The sequence below is a fragment of the Rhinopithecus bieti genome, unplaced genomic scaffold (genome assembly GCF_001698545.2).
Source record: "Rhinopithecus bieti isolate Rb0 unplaced genomic scaffold, ASM169854v2 scaffold_27006, whole genome shotgun sequence".
NCBI lineage: Eukaryota > Metazoa > Chordata > Mammalia > Primates > Cercopithecidae > Rhinopithecus > Rhinopithecus bieti.
The window spans coordinates 2310007-2329582 of NW_016813373.1; the positions used below are offsets into that span (position 1 = coordinate 2310007).

At 38.1% G+C, this 19576-nt stretch overlaps 1 protein-coding gene across 13 annotated transcripts in view; it reads left to right on the forward strand.

The window, feature by feature from the left end:
* The window catches only part of SMG7 (SMG7 nonsense mediated mRNA decay factor), a 90586-nt gene that overhangs the window by 14594 nt on the left and 56416 nt on the right, over positions 1–19576 (forward strand). For 5 of the 13 annotated variants that reach the window (XM_017848099.1, XM_017848096.1, XM_017848100.1 and 2 more), the window contains 2 exons: positions 14711–14847; positions 15819–15957. The exons of the other annotated variants lie outside the window; for them this stretch is intronic. In XM_017848099.1, coding sequence (XP_017703588.1) covers positions 15842–15957 — 116 coding nt within the window. In that variant the 5' untranslated portion in view covers positions 14711–14847; positions 15819–15841. The remainder of the gene's footprint in view (positions 1–14710; positions 14848–15818; positions 15958–19576) is intronic. 13 annotated transcript variants of the gene reach the window in all.

A 19576-nucleotide genomic window follows, 5' to 3' on the forward strand; every position in this document is an offset into this window, starting at 1 on the left:
GTAGGACCAATAGCTGTATTCATTTCCTTTTGCTGCTCTAACAAATTACTACCACAATGGTGGAATTAAAACACACAACAGTTCTGGAGGTCAGTGGTCCAAGACGGGTCCTACCAGGCTAAAATCAAGGTGCCATTCCTTCTAGAGTGTCTAGGAGGAAAATCCTTTTCTTGCCTTTTCCAGCTTTTCAGACTGCCCACATTCCTTGGCTCATGGCCCCCTTCCATCTTCAAAGCCAGTAGTCACATTACTCTATCTTCTACTTCCTCATCACTCTCTTTCTCTGACTCTCCTGCCTCTCTTTCACTTAGAAAGATACTTGTGATCACATTGGACACACCCAGATAATTCAATACACTCTCCCTGTCTCAAAATCCTTAACTAATCACACCTGAAAACCCCTTTTGTAGGTAAAATTCAGAGGTTCTGGGATTAGGATGTGGACATCTCTGGGGAGCCATTATTCTGCTTTCCACAATAGCTATGCAGCCTGGAACAGTGCCTCAAATCACATCATAGAACTCAGCCTGTGAAGACACCTTGCAGAACCTTGATTGTGTCAGTTACTTTGCATCCCTGACCCTAACACCACTCATGCTGGCCCTATTGGAAACTGGATGTGGTTGCTGCTGCTATCCAGAATTTATTAGCCACAGTTCCCACTTTTTCTCATTAGTTCACACTTAAATGTGGGGTTGGTGTGTTTATTGACAGAGCCTGAATTATGTATCTGTACACTAGCTACTAGCTGCAAGTGAAGCTGGTAAATATATAATGGGAAGCAGGTTCTGCTTTGTAAATTGTGGGGATTTCTCAAAAATAGGAAGAAAAAATTCAGATGCTGGGCTTCTAAAAGGAATACCAACCAGAGAGAACATATAAGTACAGTTGAGAGTCATTGGTATGAGGATTCTATTCATTTGACAAACTGTACCAGAGATACACAGATGGATGACATACATTTCTGTTTCTTTTTTTTGAGATGGAGTCTTGCTCTGTGGCACAGACTGGAGTGCAGTGGCACGATCTCGGCTCACTGCAAGCTCTGCCTCCTGGGTTCATGCCATTCTCCTGCCTCAGCCTCCCGAGTAGCTGGGACTACAGGCGCCCGCCACCACCCCGGCTAATTTTTTGTATTTTTTAGTAGAGACGGGGTTTCACCGTGTTAGCCAGGATAGTCTCGATCTCCTGACCTCGTGATCTGCCCGCCTTGGCCTCCCAAAGTGCTGGGATTACAGGCATGAGCCACCGCACCCAGCCCATTTCTGTTTCTGTTGGTGCTAGCCAGAGCGAGAGTGTAAAACTGTGTTCATATGCCAGTACCCTAACATAAATCAGTACTATTTCTCTTGAGACCCTAACTGATAGGAAGCCAGCTCTGTTATGTGAAGGCTTTTCACTTAGTGTGTTTTTCATCTGTTCACCAAAAATTGCTGTTGACTGTACTTTTGCCTTTCAAATGGTGACATGAGAATAGTTGATAGAGGAAGGTGAGTAGGTTTTGTAGTTTTTCTCTTTCACTCTAGCAGGTTATCAGTAACAGTGGTATTGATACATAACTGTACTGTCCTGTGTGGTAGCCATTGGCCACATGTGGCCCTTTAAAGAGAATGAAATTTAAGATCTAGTTTCTCAGTTGTACTAACCGTGTGTCAAGTGCTCATGTGGCTAGTGACTACCATTTTGGACAGCTCATTTCTATACCCATGGTGTAGCATGTTTACTGTGCAAGAGTCAATCCAGGAAAAATAAAATGTTTATAAGGCTTTTTTTTTTTTTTAGACAGGGTCTCACTCTGTCACCCAGGCTGGAGTGCAGTGGCACAGTCTCAGCTCACTGTAACCTCTGCCTCCCAGATTCAAGTGACTCTCCTGCCTCAGCCTCCTGAATAACTGGGATTACAGGCATCATCCACCACGCCAGCTAATTTTTGGGCATTTTTGGTAGAGACAAGGTTGTGCTGTGTTGGGCCTGGCTGGTTCTCGAATCCTGACCTCAGGTGATCCACCCACCCTTGGCCTTCCCAAGTGCTGGGTTACAGGGCTTGAGCCACCATGCCTGGCCAGGTTTTTTTTTCTTTTTTTTTTTTTTTTTTTTTTTTTGAGACGGAGTCTTGCTCTGCCGCCCAAGGCTGGAGTGCAGTGGCGGCTCTCAGCTCACTGCAAGCTCACGCCTCCGCGGGTTTCACACCATTCCCCCCTGTCTCAGCCTCCGAGTTAGCTGGGACTACAGGCGCCGCCTCGTCGGCCTGGCTAGTTTTTTGTATTTTTTATAGAGACGGGGGTTTCATCGTATTAGCCAGGATGGTCTCGATCTCCTGACCTCATGAATCCGCCCGTCTCGGCCTCCAAAGGTGCTGGGATTACAGGCCTTGAGAACACCTGCGCCCGCCGGTTTTTTTTCTTTTAACGCTAATTATTTTTCCGTTTGATACAGTGCATGAGTGTTCACAGTATCTTTCACATGTGTTACATGTTTTCACTGACAGAATCCTGCAAAATAAGCATAATTAACCCTCACTTTTCATACAGTAAATTGAAGCTCAAAAATAAAAAGTTCAAACAACAGAGTTAGACAGGGCTTGAATTTTATTTAATTCTACTCAATCCAATATAAAATACCTAAGGGCTAAGTACTGTGTTAAATAATAAGACACTAAAAAGCTAGCTGCTTTGCCCAAGTCTGGTCCTCATTCTCAGGTTCTTGTCAGATCTTTCTGCTTGGGCTGGGCAAGGGGGCACGGGTGGAATAACTTTGTGAAGGGCAAGTGTAGTTTCTTTGAGAGTTGGTTACAGGGTGCTCTGGCTGTTGTACATCTAACTCCCTAGGTCCTACAGCTTGGGCTGTTGTACATCTAACTCCTAGGTCCTACAGCTTGGGCTGGGACCTCACCTCCCTAAGGATGGTTAGATGTGAAGAATTAGTGAGAGAGAGATTCATTGATGATATTGATGTTGACCATAGAGAAATAGTAGCACTGTTAATGGAAATGAGGAATAAAAGTATGGGTACTGAAGGGAATATTTCATGAATATCTATGGTGAGATGCCAGATAGGCAATTGGAATAGGACCATGGTGTCAACTGGGTTGGAATATTTTACTTTGTATTGTCTTCGATAATGGTGAGACTTGAATCTACAAGCTGGGAAGTATGAATTATGGAAGTATAAGGGCGTTAGGGCCAGCTTCTTAGGGAACAAGTACCAGATGGTAATAAAGATCAACTTCAATTCTCAGTGACTTTTTACTCTACCTATATAGGTGGAAGGAGAAAGAAAAAAGAAGAAATGACCTATCAAAAACGTGAGAGGGACTAGGAAAGACTGAGTAGAAAAGTTTTAATGAAGAGGTTGCTCTAATGCAATAGTTTGCAAAATGTGGTCCCAGATGAGCATCATCAGCATCACCTGGGAACTTACTAGAAACACACATTTTTGAACCCCATCTCAGACCCACTGAATCAGAACCTCTTGCGATATGGTCCAGCAATCTGGGTGATCCGGGCCTAGTGTTTGAAAAAACACTGATAAAGTATAGTATTGAGTAGTAAGAGTTCAGGAAATACAGGAACTGAGAAAAAGCTCTTAGATTGGTCAGGAAAAGTCATTGGTAACACTTGAGCAAATTTGCTACAATGTTAAAAGACCCTGATTGCAAGTTTAGAGATGACTTAGGTAATCAGAAAGTAAAGCCAGTAGCTATATATATATATATTGTCTTTTCATAAAGTTGAAAGACAAGGAGAAAGATAGATGCTTGATGACAAAAGCAGAATGGATGGAAACTTAGGTTGGAAGGACTGGAGTACATTTTATGTTTTGGGCTTCAACAGACAATATAAAAGGGCATTTATTTTGTAGAAATTATTTTAGCCTTACCTATGGACATTTTCTATGCAGAAAGCATTTTAAGTATAAAATATATTAAAATTGGCTTATAGGAGACTGATATTTTAATAACTATTATAAATGTATATCTGCATTTAATAAAATAAAAACATTAAGATTAAAAAATTTGGTAACATTAAATTGCCACCACTCCTGTTAATACCTTCTAGTCTTTTTATCAATATAGAATATGCATTTTATGCATATACAGATAATGCATTTTAAACATACACTTTTAATCAAATTCTCTGTTATAAAATATATTTATTTTAAATGTATAGTTAAGAATTTTGACAAACATATGCCCCTATAACCATCACCCTGATTAAATACATTCTAAATCCCCCCAAAGTGCTTTTATTTATGTATTTGAGATTGAGTCTCACTCTTTCGCTCAGGTTGGAGTGCAGTGGTGCAATCTTGGTGCACTGCAACCTCCGCCTCCCAGGTTGAAGCAATTCTTCTGCCTTAGTTTCCTGAGTAGCTGGGATTACAAACATGCACCATCATGCCTGGCTGATTTTTATATTTTTAGTAGAGTTGGGGTTTCGCCATGTTGGCCAGGCTGTTCTCAAACTCCTGACCTCAGAGTGCTGGGATTACAGGCGTGAGCCGCAATGCCCAGGCTCAAAGTGCTTTTAGACCCCTTGCAGTCATTCTTAACTCTGGTTAACCCTCCGTGCCTCAGGCAATCATTACTCTAGATTTTTATCGATATTAATTTTGTTTGCATGTCCCAGAACTTCTGAAGTGGAATGATGTAATGCATTCTTTTGTGCCTGTATTCTTTTGGCATAAAACATGCCAATCGATTAGTCCACATTGTTGTACACATTAATAGTTCCTTTCTTTGTTTACTGCTGAATAATATTCTTTTGTGTGAATATATAATTTGTCCATTCAGCTTTTGATGAACCTTTAGGTTGTTTCTAATTTTTTGCTATTATGAATAAAGCTAGGAACAGTCTGTAAAAGTCTTTTGTGTACATGTGTTTTCATTTCTCTTGGTTTGCATGTATGTATTTTGGGATATAAATGTGTGTGTGTGTATGTATAGAATGTTACACACATACATGCACATATATATACACTTGGGTACATACATATGTGACTATATACATATATCTCTTTCTCCTAGTCTGTGGCTTGTCTTTTCGGTTTTTTGAAGAGCATAAGTTTTAAATATTGATGAATCTAGTTTATTAGGTTTTTTCTTTTATTGAATTTTATTTAAGAATTCTTTATCTTGGATTGGTGTCTTGATCAATTTGTGCTGCTGTAATAAAATACCTAAGACTAGGTAATTTAGAAGCAACATAAATCTATTTCTCACAGATCCAGATGCTGGGAAGTCCAGTATTATGGTGCCAGCAGGTTTGGTGCCTGGCAAGGGCCCAGTCTCTGCGTCCAAGATGGCACCTTGTTGCTGCCTTCTCTACGGAGTACAAATGCTGTGTCCACTTATGGCAGAAGGGACGGAGGGGCAAAAATGGCCCTACCTGATTCTCTCCAGCCTTTTCATATGGCACTGATCTTATCCATGAAGTCAGAGTCCTCATAGTCTTGGTCACGTCCTAGGCATCTTAATACTGTTGTGTTGGAGATTAAGATTTAACGTGAATTTTGGAGAAGGAGGCACAAACAGTCACACCATATCAGATGCTAAAAATTTACTCCTTAGTTTTCTTCTAGAAATAGATTAAGTCTATGATCCATTTTGGATTAATTTTTGTGCAATGTTGTGTATTGTTTGAGGTTAATTTTTTTCTGGTTTTAAAATTTTCATCCAGTTGTTCCAGCATCATTTGTTGAGAAAATTGTTTTTCCCGTTAAATTACTTTGATACCTTTGTCAAAAATATATTGGCTATACATGTAAAACATACACATACACATATACGTAAATGTAGAAATAGGTGAGCCTGTTTCTGACCCCCTGTTCTGTCCTATTTGTCTGCATGTCTGTCCTTTTACTACTGTACTGTCTTGGTGACCACAGCTCTCTAGTAAGTTTTGAAATCTGCTAATCTAAGTTCTCTATTTTTTTGAGAATTGTTTTAGCTATTCTAGGTTTTTACATTTCCAGATAAATTTTAAAATAGCCTGCCAGTTTCTAACAAAAACAATCTGCTTGGGTTCTGATTGCAATTGTATTATAACTATAGTTCAGTTTGGGGAGAATTATATAAATCCTTCTGAAGAGTCAGCTTTTGGCTTTCACTTATTTTCTGTGTCTGTTTTCTGCTCTTTACTATTTCTTCCTTCTACTTTATTTGGATTTAATATGCTGTTCTTTTTTTATAGCTTCTTAGATGCTTAGGTAGATGCTTAGATCAAGGCTTTTAGATCTATTTTAACATAAGCATATAAAGCTATAAATACCTCTCTAAGCACTGCTTTTATTGCATCCGACACGTTATATATGTTTCCATTTTCATTTGGCTTAAAATATTTTCTGATTTCGCCTGTGATTTATTTTTTGACCTGTGATTATTTACTTTTTATTTGTTTTTAGAGACAAGATCTCTCTGTTGCCTAGGTATTATACAGTGGTACAATCATAGTTCACTGCAACTTCAAACTCTTAGGCTTAAGTGATCCTCGCGCCTCAGCCTCCTGTGTAGCTAGGACTACAGGAATGCACTGCCACTGTTCCTGGCTAATTTTTACAAACTTTTTTGTAAAGATAGGGTCTTACTATATTGCCCAGGTTGGTCTCAAACAGCCTCAAGCAATCCTCTGGCCTCAGCCTCCCAAAGTGTTGAGATTACAGGTGTGAGCCACCACACCCGGCAACCTACGAATATTTAGAAGTGTTTGATTCATTTCCAAATATTTGAGGAATTAGAGAACTTTAATCCTCAACTTAGGCAACCAATTCTAGTTGTTTATCTTTTTTTTTTTTTAATTTGTAGTTCTGTGACTTTAATTCTTTTAAACTTCTGAGATTTGTTTTGTGGTTCAGCATATGTTCTATCTTGGTGAATGTGCCATGTGCACTTATAAAGAACGTGTATTCTTTTGTTGGGTAAAATGTTCTGTAAATACCAGTGGGATCTGTTGGGTTATAACCTTAGTGTTGGTCTAACCTTACTGGTTTTGTTTGTTTGTTTGTTTGTTTGTTTTTTATTGAGACGGAGTCTTGCTCTGTCACCCAGGCTGGAGTGCAGTGGCACGATCTTGGCTGATTGCAACCGCTGCCGCCCAGGTTCAAGCGATTCTTGTGCTTCAGCCTCCCAAGTACCTGGGACTATAGGCACACACCACCACACCTGGCTACTTTTTGTATTTTGAGTAGAGACGGGGTTTCGCTGTTGGCCAGGCTGTTCTCAAATGCCTGATCTCGGGTGATCTGCCCGCCTTGGCCTCCCAGAGTGCCGGCAGGCGTGAGCCATCACACCCGGCCACCTTAGTGGTTTTCTGCCTACTTTTTGTTAGTTATTGAGAGAGTTTTGAAATCTCCAAATAATTACAGATTTATCTATTTCTCTTTTCTCTGTTTCTGTTTTTGTATTTTCTTTTTCATTTGTTTGAAACGGGGTCTTGCTTTGTTGCCCAGGCTGCAGTGCAGTGACGCCATCACGGCTCACTGCAGTCTCAATCACCTGGACTCAAGCAGTCCTCCCACCTCAGCCTCCTGAGCAGCTGGGACTACATGCCACCATGCCTACCTAATGTCTTCTGTTGTTCTATGAACTGTCTTAGTCTTTTTTTTAATTACTCTAGTAGTTACATTATACACCTTTATATTATATAATTTTATGTATAATATAAAATGTTACAACAGTGTAGTGCTTTCATTTTCCTTTCCTTTTGTTTGTCCTACTGTTTGTTGTCAAACAGCTTCTATATTTAAGTTTCAAAATATAGAGGGCTTTTTTGGTTTTTGTTTATTTTTTTCTTAATAAATTGACTTTTAAATACGTTTTAAAACAAAAAAGTTATTTTGTATTTACTCATATGTTTACTATTTTTGGCACTTGTCATCTCTTTGTTTAGTTCAAGGCTTCCATCTGGTATCATTTTCTTCCAGCCCGAAGAGTTTCCTTTTTAATATTCCTTATGGTATTGATCTGTTGGCATCAAATCTCCTCAGATCTTATGTGTCTAAAAAAATGTATTTTTTTCACCTTTGATTTTAAAGAATATTTTTGCTGGATATAAAATTTCAGATTGGCATTTTTTCCCTAGTATTTTAAAGATGTTATTCTGTTATCTTCTGGCTTTTCTTTTTTCTAGCAAGAACTTAGCTATCGTTCTTTTTGTTTGTTTGTTTTTGTTTTTGAGATAGTGTTTTGCTCTGTTGCGCAGGCTGGAGTGCAGTGGCGCTATCTTGGCTCATACAACCTCGCCTCCCGAGCTCAAGCGTTTCTCCTGCCTCGGCCTCCTGAGCACCTGGGACTACAGGTGCGTGCCACCATGCCCGGCTAATTTTTGTATTTTTAGTAGAGACAGGGTTTCACTATGTTGGCCAGGCTGGTCTCGAACTCCTGACCTTGTGATCCACCTGCCTCAGCCTCCCAAAGTGCTGGGATTACAGGCGTGAGCCACCGCGCCCAGCCTCTTATTTTTATTCCTTCATATGTAATATATATATCTTTTCTCTCCTTTTATCATTGTTTTTCAACAATTTGATTAAAATGCCTTTGTGTGGTTTTCTTTTGTGTTTAAATTCTTGCAGTTGAGCCTCTTAGATTTATAGGCTTATAATTTTCATCAAATTTGGATCCTGCAATTGCCATTGAAGTGTGTATGTTCATTTCTCCTGTATAATTCATGTGAGAAAATACGGTAAACCTGTGTTTTCTGATAATTGTCTAATTAATACAAAATTTCTAAAATTAGGATTTTTGTTTTACATTGTGTTGAGGAGGAAGAGAGAGTGAAGAAAACAACTAGAGAGAGAACTCCTGGGAAAGAAGTTACACTAGATGCCAAAACCAGGAGGATTTCTTGACGAGTTCTTTTTTAGATTTAAGGGAAATAGGATGTGGGTATGTCGTACGCTGGTCAAAAAGGCAAACTGGGCCAAGCACAGTGGCTCACACCTGTAATCCCAGCACTTTGGGAGGCCCAGTTGGGTGGATCATGAGGGCAGGATTTTGAGACTAGCCTGGAAACATGAGGAAACCCTATCTCTACTAAAAATAAAAAAATTAGCCAAGCTTGGTGGAGCTTGCATGTAATCCCAGCTACTCGGGAGGCTAAGGCAGGAGAATCGCTTGAACCCAGGAGGTGGAGGTTGCAGTGAGCCCAGATTGTGCCACTGTACTCCAGCCTAGGCGACGAGCAAGACCCTGTCTCATAAAAGAAAAAAAGGCAAACTGAATAAATCATAAGCAATGAGATATTTACACTTTAGCTTTTAGTATATGAACTGTTGAAAGTTGAAGTCTGTCATGCATTGTAAAATAACGAGCAGAAAAAGTTAGGCTCCAGAATTCTGATAGTGTACCTGGATTTGAATTCCAGTCCTAGCACTTACCATCTTTGTGGCATTGGGCAAGTTTCTTAAAATCTCTAGGTGTTTCTTTAATCATAAAATTGGAAAAATGGTTATAATCTCAGGTTGTCATGAAAACTAAACCCAGGATGGCTTATGTTCTTCACTTGTCATTTAGTAGATCCCCAATAATAATTAGTTATCTTTCCTTCTCTATATATTAACTTTTTATTCTTTCATTCAGGGACTTTTTTCCTTTTAAACATATGCAGTATTTAAACAAGTCCCTATGGCCCTCATGAGACTGTATTTACCCATTATGTTTCTTTAATGGATCTTTTCTGTGTTGTTTATCCCATCCTATAAAAAAAAGTTACGTATTCCATCTTAAAAACTGTTTTGACCTCACATCTCTCTCTAGCTACTGCCTCTTTCTTTTCCCAGACAGTATTGTCTAAATTCAATTTTAGCCTCAGTTCCTCCCGTCTTATAACAAGATCCTCAGTGACTTCCACATTACTAAATCCAGTGATTAGTTCTCAGGCCTCATTTTACTTTATTCTTCAGGAGCATTTATTCATTCTGCCCCCTTTTCTTGAAGCTTTTTCTTTATTTGGCTTCTGGGACACTTTGTTTAACAAATTTACCTCCTACTTCTTTGGCCACTGGTTCTCAATCTGTTTACTATTTGTTTCCTTCTCAGTCTAGCCAGGAGTGTCCAGTGTTTTGGCTTCCCTGGGTCACATTGGAAAAATAATTGTTTTGGGCTACACATAAAATACGCTAACACTAATGATAGCTGATGAGCTTTAAAAAATTGCAAAAAAATCTCATAATGTTTTAAGAAAGTTTATGAATTTATGTTGGCCACAGTTAAAGCTGTCCTGGGCTGCATGTGGTCTGTGGGCCGTGGGATGGACAGGCTTAGTCTGGCCCTTAAATATTGGAGTTTCTGCCTCTTAACACTCCCTTGGTAATGTCATCCCATCTCATGGGCTTTAACGAATATCTATATGCTGATGACTTCCAAATGATATCTGTTCTCCCACTCTTTCCTCTGATCCCTTTAACAAAACTCTTTAAGAAACTACCAGTTAATTACATTTATGTCATACCTTTGCTTAAAATGTCCAAAAATTTTGCTTGGTGGTTTCCCATATCTCAGGCCATCTAGATCAAGTTAAGTCTGACCTGCATAGTCCAAAACAACTTCGCTCAAATGTCTGGGCCCTCAGCTGGAGTGGCTGTGATAGCTAAGAAAACTGGGTCTCTCTTCCCAAGTAGTCTGTCATCCTCAGCTTCATAATGTTTTAATGGTGTTCCAAAAGGGCAAGCCCAAATGTGCCAGTGCTTAAAAAGTCTCCATGTCACATTTACTGAAGTCCAGTTGGCCAAAGTAAGTCACATAGCCAAACCCAGGGTCAGTAGGAGTTCCAGGGGTGCAAATGCCAAGAAGTGTGTGATTCATTGGGGGCAGTTCATAATTGATCACAGGTTTTATATAATCTACATCTGGTTTAATTTGTTAAATTATTTAATTAAGTAATTTATTTATTTGGAGACGGAGTCTTGCTCTGTGGCCCAGGCTGGAGTGCAATGGCACAATCTCGGCTCACTGCAACCTCTGCCTCCCCAGTTCAAGCGATTCTCCTGCCTCAGCCTCCAGAGTAGCTGGGATTACAGGTGCCTGCCACCGCAGCCGGCTAATTTTTGTTTTTTTTTACTGGGGGGGGGGGGGGGGGGGGTGTTTCACCATCTTGGCCAGGCTGGTCTCAAACTCCTGACCTCATGATCCCACCTGCCTTGGCCTTCCAAAGTGCTGGAATTACAGGCATGAGCCACTGCACCTGGCCAAATTATTTTATTATACAGCACCCATTTCTTTACTCAGGAAAATAATTAAGAAAAAGAACTGTCTAGATAATTAAATTGTCATCTGGAAGTATGGGCTAAATAATGGCTCTTGTGAGAATATCAAGTTTGACTTTTGAGTATCTTTTGTTTTTCAATTTCAAAGAGTACCTGGGGGGGGGGTTTCACCATCTTGGCCAGGCTGGTCTCAAACTCCTGACCTCATGATCCCACCTGCCTTGGCCTTCCAAAGTGCTGGAATTACAGGCATGAGCCACTGCACCTGGCCAAATTATTTTATTATACAGCACCCATTTCTTTACTCAGGAAAATAATTAAGAAAAGAACTGTCTAGATAATTAAATTGTCATCTGGAAGTATGGGCTAAATAATGGCTCTTGTGAGAATATCAAGTTTGACTTTTGAGTATCTTTTGTTTTTCAATTTCAAAGAGTACCTGGAAGTAGAGAATGTACTATTTGTACCACAATAATTTATAACATATTTTATTTAGTTAAATCAGACAGTATCTTAAACATTGTTGCTAATTGAGTTAATTAACTTGTCCATCTTTCATATTATCTACCTGTACCAAGTTAGAAAGTTAAACTTTATTTCTCCCTGATCTAAAATTTTATGGAGCTTTACATTTTATGAAGCACTGTTTCAGCTGGGTGCAGTGGCTCATACCTGTAATCCCAGCACTTTGGGAGGCCGAGGCGGGAGGATCACTTGAGCATAGGAGTTCAAGATCAGCCTCGACAACATAACAAAACTCTGTCTCTACTACAAATACAAAAATTAGCCAGCTGTGGTGGCACATGCCTCTAAGTTGCAGCTACTTGGGTGGCTAAAGCAGGAGCCCAGGAGGTTGAGGCTGCAGTAAGCCATGATTGCATCACTGCACTCCAGCCTGGACAATAGAGTTAAAAAAAACAAAATCATGGTTTCTTTTCCAACCTAATTTTGTTCACTGTCACGTGTCAAAGGATATGGTTACACCTTGTTTTCTTTTTCCTGTAAAGCAGCTTTAGGTTTACAGAAAAATAGCGAGGAAGGTATAGAGATTTCCCATATACCCCTTGCTCATGAATAGCCTCCCCTATTATCAGCGTCCGCCACCAGAGTGGTACATTTGTTATAATTGATGAACTTACATTGACACATCATATTCACCCGAAGTTCATTTTACATTATAGTTCACTCTTGGTGTTGTACACTCTGTGGGTTTAGACCAGTGTGTAATGACATGTATCCACCATTGTATAGTACGGAGTATTTTCACTGCCCTAAAAATCCTCTTTGCTCCACCTGTTAATTCCCCCTCTCTTCCCTTCCAACTCCTGGCAACCACTGATCTTTTTACTACCTCCATAGTTCTTGCCTTTTCCAGAATGTCATATGGTTGGAATCCTATGGTATATAGTCATTTTAGATTGTAACATGCATTTAAGTTTCCTTCATGTCTTTTCATAGTTTGATAGCTCATTTCTTTTTAGTGCTAAATAATAATCTGTTGTCTGGATGTACCACAGATTATTTATCCTTTCATCTACTAAGGGTTATCTTGGTTGCTTCAGTAGGTGAATGGATAAATTAGTTTTCAGTGATTATAAATAAAACCAATATGATACTCATGTGCAGGTTTTTGTGTAGACATCAGTTTTCAGCTCAATTGAATAAATACCAAGAGGTCATATGGTAAGATTATGTTTAGCTTTGTGAGTAATTACTAAACTGTCTTCCAAAGTGACTGTACTGTTTTGCGTTCCCAATAGCAGTGAATGAGAGTTCCCCATGCTCCACATTCTCATTCGCATTTGGTTTTGTAATTGCTCTGGATTTTGGCCATTCTAATAGTGTAGTAGTGTATCATTGTTTTAACTTGCATTTCCCTGAGACTATGTGGAGCATCTTTTCACATACTTATTTGCCATCTGATATCTTCTTTGGCGAGGTGTCTGTTAAGGTTTTGGCTCATTTTTTAATCGAGTTACTTGTTTTCTTATTGTTCAAGAGTTCTTTGTATATTTCAGATAAGTCATTTATGAAATGCGTGTTTTACACATACTTTCTTCCAGTCTGTGGCTTGTCTTGTTCTCTTGACAGCCTGTTTTCTTCGCATTAACTCCTTGTACTTTGTCTTGTAATGTTGTCCCTTTGTCAGTTTTTTCATATTCTTACCATTTCCAAATAAATTTGGTCTGCTATTACTTACTTTAACACTACTTTTAATTCTAGTATCTACTCATATTTTTGCTTTCATTTTGGTATCCTTCTTGTTTGGAATTCTGTTAACCTTTTATCTGTATGTGCAAACATCTGATTATTTTGTTATGTCTTCTAAGGTGGTCTTACCTGACCATTTATATATGGAGATACTAATTTTAATCTGTTTATTATTTCAAGAAGGTACAGGGGTTGTTGCAAAAAAAGGACTATTTTTTAAAAAGCATTGGGTTCATTGCTTTGGAAAGCATTGTTTTGGCATACCTTGTTTAATGTAAAAATTGAGATGAGGGGAAATAACTTTCCTGTTATTTATGGCTTAACCTACTTGTTTCATTCATTTGGGTTGTGAGCTTATGTTCTGTTTGAAATTTTAGATTTTATATTTTTGCAGAAATATTTAATGTTCTGTATATATTATATAGATCCCACTATGATGAAAACAAAATGTGAATTTCAGAGAGCCAAGTAAATGATTATGTATTTCTCTGATTGACTATATAAAATGGTAGGTTTTCTTAAGAAAATGTTATTCCTCGTTCTCAGATGAAAACCTTTCAGATTGTTTTCAGTGAAGACTTTTAAAACTATTGTCAGGTTTGAGAAACCTTGAATTTTTAGGATCTTTACCTTTTATTGAGAAACTATTTAGTCCAAATTAACCTGAATTTATTTGAGCAACTTGTATGCCATGCACTATGTGAGGCACTTACATATGCATGATTGAATAGGACAGTCTCTAGTGAAGGAAATGTGTACACAAATAACTTCATTGTAGTACTGTGAGTCCAATAATAAATGTGGACATTAAGATGCACTGGGAGTACTCACCCAAACTAAGACCTGCTTTTAGGAGTTACTGAGTTTAAAATACGAGAATGGGTTAACCAGACAAGGAGGGAAGTGGGAGGGCATTCTAGGATGAGTGAAAAAGCATGAATAAGGATACTGAGGGGCAAAACAACAAGAAACTAAAAGTAATTCAGGTTTACTGGATCATAATGTGTAAAGTGAAAAGCTGTGGGACTTTATATGCTATGCCAAGGAACTTGAGTTTTATTATAAAATATTTTCTCTCATTCTTTTCCACTAAAGTGCGACTAAAGTCACAGGAGATTGAGTAAATGCTTTAGAAGTATGACAGCAAAGTCTGCATAGACCTGCCACGTATTTGAAATTTCTCCTAAGACATATTTTATTGTGAAGAATTATGAAAAATGTTCTATTTTAAAATTGATAAGTGTGAGTTCTTAAGTTCCTAATTTATAGACTGAGGATAATAATAGCATTTACCTTTTAGGATTGCTGGGAGGAGTAATAACTATAAAATGATAATGACAATAATGGCCAACATTTTTTGAGGGCTTACTTACCAAGGAACAGTCCTAAGTGCTTTACTTCTGTTACCTCATTTAATCCTCAAAACACCTCAATGAGGTAGGTATTTTACTATCTCCATCTCATTTCTAGCAAAACTGGGGCATAGAGAAGTAATTCACCTAAGGTTACACAGCTAGTAAGTGGCAGAGCTTGGTTTGAACCTAGGCAGTTTGAATATAAGACATTCTTACTATATTATACTCCCATTTTATGATATCATGCATATAGAATATTTAGCTTTGTATCTGGCACATACTAATTATAAACGTAAGCAATTATCAATAGCAATAATAATAACTTACTTTGTCCAAATCTTTGAGTTAAATTGAAGTCCCCAAGAAATTGTGCTGTTTTTCTTGTGACTTGATTTACACCTGACATACCATTGGAGTGCAGAAAGTGTGACTCCCAAAGCCATGCTTTTAACCACTGCTGCCTCCTTCCTTGTTGGTCTGTCTCTACATTAGATTTTAAATCCATGGCAGGGACCACATCGATTTTTTTCATCATGGTACACTTAGTCCTTAACACTGCATCTATGATATAAAAATGACCAAATTTGTACAGTAAATGAGAATTGGAAAACCTGACATTTTCAACTGATCTTAGCATTATTCATACTACCTATAATTGTGTTTTAATTGTTTTACATATTTTTTACATGATTGTTTTGTTTTACATATTTTTTCTTCAGTAAGGAGTTCATCTGCTTTCGTGTTCTACAGGGCATTCTCACCCTGATCTTAAAAGAGCCCTGCTTGGTAACTGGTATCTGTTTGTCCTGTAGTGCTCACTCAGTTTTCAGACAGTGAGGAACATTAGAATAACATTTTGGTCTATAACTGGAATCTGTTAGAAATATAAATTTTAAATGTTTGTTCTAAGAAACATTAAACAAAAAAAAAAGACTTTGACATTTTCCTTTACCTTTCACATTAAGTCATTTCAAATAAAGATAAAATAATTTTCTTCATAGGGTTCTCTGTTATTGTGGGTTAACTCATATTTTCCTCCTCTCCTCTATCTAGAATGTCTTAAACCATTCTACCTTATGAGAAATTGGATGTTCTTGCAGATAGTCATTGTGGGAGAAAACGTTTCATTTAAGTCCCAGATGAGGACCGAAAACTTGAAATCAGAGGAGCATCTGAAATCAAGTAATATTAGGTAGGATAAAATTACAAGGGATTTCTACTTGTTTTATTCCTTTTGGAGATGTGTATTATTCATACTCTGTGAACACTAATGAAATTAGAATCTTCCTGAAGCATTTGATTTTGGCCAAGATCGGGATGGGGCATGCTAAAGTTTTATTATTTATGTGACTTCATGAGAACCTTGGCTTACGTTTGCTTTGTCTTGAGCGTTTATATCTTGTGGTCCAAGGAAGCTTTTAAAATATTTACTGAAGTAAATTTTTAAAAAAGTGTTTTATATGAGGTCTCTGAATATTTATGATAAACATAGGGACAAATGATTTATGCATCATCCTTTAGAATGAAAATTTCTGTGTGTGTGTGTTTTTTTTTAAACATAGTAAATCATATGAGTGCAGGTAGCATCAGCTTGCTGTTCTGTGTGTCAGCATGGATGCAATCAAGCCTCCCAAGTGCCTGTAGAAATAGGTATATGATAGTATGCTAGAGAAGCCCTCTTGTACGTGTGAAGTAATAACTATTGCTACAGCAGCTTATAATGACTGAACATGCAAAGATGCTTGATCTCAAAGATGCAGCTTTTAACCAAGAAATGATAGTTGCCTCTATGAGCTGATACTATGAGCGTGATACCTCTAGCCTGGCCATTTCAGAAGGCCTTAAATATGTTTATGAGCTCGGGTTTGGAACTAGACTGTAAGGGTGGAACCCAAGCTCTGCCATTTCTTAGTTATGTGACCTTGGGCAAGTTATTTAACCACTCTGTGCCTCTATTCCCTCATCATCAAAATGGGCATAATATTATTACTTACCTGATAGAATTGTTGTGAGAATCAAAGATGTAGTAATATGAAAGCTAAAACCTGGCAAATAACAAGTGATTAAACTATATTGTTATTTTACTGCTGGTTAATTCTTAACAGATGAGTTTAGTCTGTTATCAGTGTGGCATTTCTATAATTTATAATTGTCTTGATATATCAGTTCCAATTTTAAAATGTATTTGTTAAATAATGTAATCAGAACTAATGTTTGGAGAAAACAAAAAAGAAAAAACCCTGACTCAATTATTTTGTAATTTTATGTATCTGCCTCTAGTTTTATTTTCTATTTATACTAAGAACATAGTCATCATGACATCTAAACTGTTTTCTTTTGTTGCTTGTGGTGGTAGAGGACCTAGGGTTTTTTACTACAACTTTGAAATGTCTTTTCAACCCAGTGTGCCCCTTCAAAAGGGATCTCATGAAGCAATGAGGGGAGGGAGGGACGCCTGACTAGCCAGTCAGTAACCGGATTAGCAAAAGTAATTTAGTGGTCATTGAACTATTCATGTCACAATCAGATTACCCCTCTTTATTCAAATGATCATTTAGGTTCTTTTATATAATTTACTTGTCTTATTTATTCCTCATAGCAACTTTGAAAAGTAGTTTGTATTCTCGTTTTATGGATGAGGAAACAGTCTTCTTAGAAGCTCCAAGATAGCACTACTTATTTGTAGGAAAGCCCAAATTCAGACCCGAGTCTTTTGCTTTATATTACTTTCCATTACATAAAACTGCCTCCTGTATGGTTCGTATTTTATCACTCAGTAATTCAACAAATTCAACAATTTTAGTGAACAGCTGCCATGGGCCGATGCATTCTTCTGGTTGTTATGGCCCTTATCTTTTCTAACACTCCCAGTGGCTCTTCTTCTTAGTTGTGTTCTAGGCATATGTCTATCCTTGCACTCACCTTTATTGTATTGAAATTATGTACATGCCTTTGTATCTGTCACCTTACCTAGAGGTCCTTAAAAGTAGGTATCTGCCAGTGTTACCAATTTGACTATTTAGAGTAAAAAAAAATTACTTATTTTAATTTGTACTTACTGGTAGTATTTCCTTTTTTGAATTATCAATTTGGTCTTCTGCCGATTTTCTGTTGATACCTTGATTTATTTATTTAGTTTGTGACCAAGTCTCACTCTTGTTGCCCAGGCTGTAGTGCAATGGTGTGTTCTCAGCTCATTGCAACCTCTGCGTCCTGGGTTCAAGTGATTCTCCTGCTTCAGCCTCCCAGGTAGCTGGGATTATAGGCACCCGCCACCATGCCCAGCTAATTTTATATTTTAGTAGAGACAGTTTCACCACATTGGCCAGGCTGGTCTCAAACTCCTGACCTCTGGTGATCTGCCCACCTCGACCTCCCAAAGTGCTGGGTGCTGGGATTACAGGTGTGAGCCACGGTACCTGGCCAATATATTTTTTGTATTAATTTTCCATTTTATCTAATCCACACGGCTCTTAACACTTTCTCTGCATTCTTTTCTTTGTCATTTTGTAATTATCCCAAATATTTACCATTCTCCACAGCTTATCCCCTCTTTCTTTCAGACACAGATAGGATCTACCTTATCTCTGAAATTGAGGAAATACAGCTGTAAATTCTCTTAACATCTCTCTACTCCCAGTATTTCCCAATTCTAACACATTTCTGTTTAACCTTACCAACCTCCAATTTTATCCTGACTCTTTTCAAGGACAGTCCTCTTCCTATCTTAATAATATCATTCTTATTTCCTTCTATCTCTTCCAGAACAGTGCTTTCAGTTTTATTTTCTCCTATATCTTCAACCTATTCATTTCTTCCAGCTTCTTTCCTTTATTCTAAATACTCTCAAGTGTCTCTCCAATTAGGGGGGAGGGGAAGAAACTTCTATTTAGCCATGTCCTCCATCTCTTTCTCTTTACACAGCCCAGCATCCTAAGAGTTGACGTAAACTTCTCCCTCTTATTTGTTCCTCAACCTCCTGCATCCTTATGTAATCTTTTCTCTGGCAAGGCTGTCATTGACCCTTATTTCACCAAATCTGACACACTTTCCAGTCCTTATTTATCTCATAGTACTTTTCAGCTGCCTGTGATATTGATGACTACTCTTCCTTTTGTTCTCTTATTTTCTATACTCCACTCTTCTCTTGCTCTTATACTATTCACCAGTTTCTTCGTGGTGTTCTTCATGGAGTGTCTTTCATCTACCCTTTAAAATGAAAACAGAGAACTAGCTCCACCATTCTGTGTTTCTGGGCAGTGACATTTACTCTCATGGTTTTAACTGCCATCAATGTACTGATCACATCAGTGCTGTATCCCTAGTCTCAAGTCTCCCCTTTGCTTGATACTTATCTCTGAATGCCTGGTTACGCATTCATTAATTCAACAAATTGAACACATTTTAGTGAACAGCTGCCACAGTCAAGGCATTATTGTAGGTGTTATGGGTATAGCCCTGAACACTATCTTTTTTGCATTCTCCACCTTCTTATATACCCAGCCGGCCAAACTAACAATCTGGGAGTGACAGACTCTTTCTTTATCTTCCTTTCTTTTGGCTTAACTTACCAGGTATTTCTTGAATCTGGGTTTTCCATTCATCTGTATTAACACATCCTTACTTCCAGTCTTAAATCTATAGTAATCTTTTAAAATGTAAATCTAACAATGCTATGCTCTTGCTCTAAGTTCAGCACTGGTTTCCTATTAAAGGACAGAATCAGAACTCCAGGGCATGTCATGCAAGGCCTCTCACAGTGTGCTCTGTCTGGATTCTTCAGCTTCATTATCTGTGGCTTTCTACCTTGC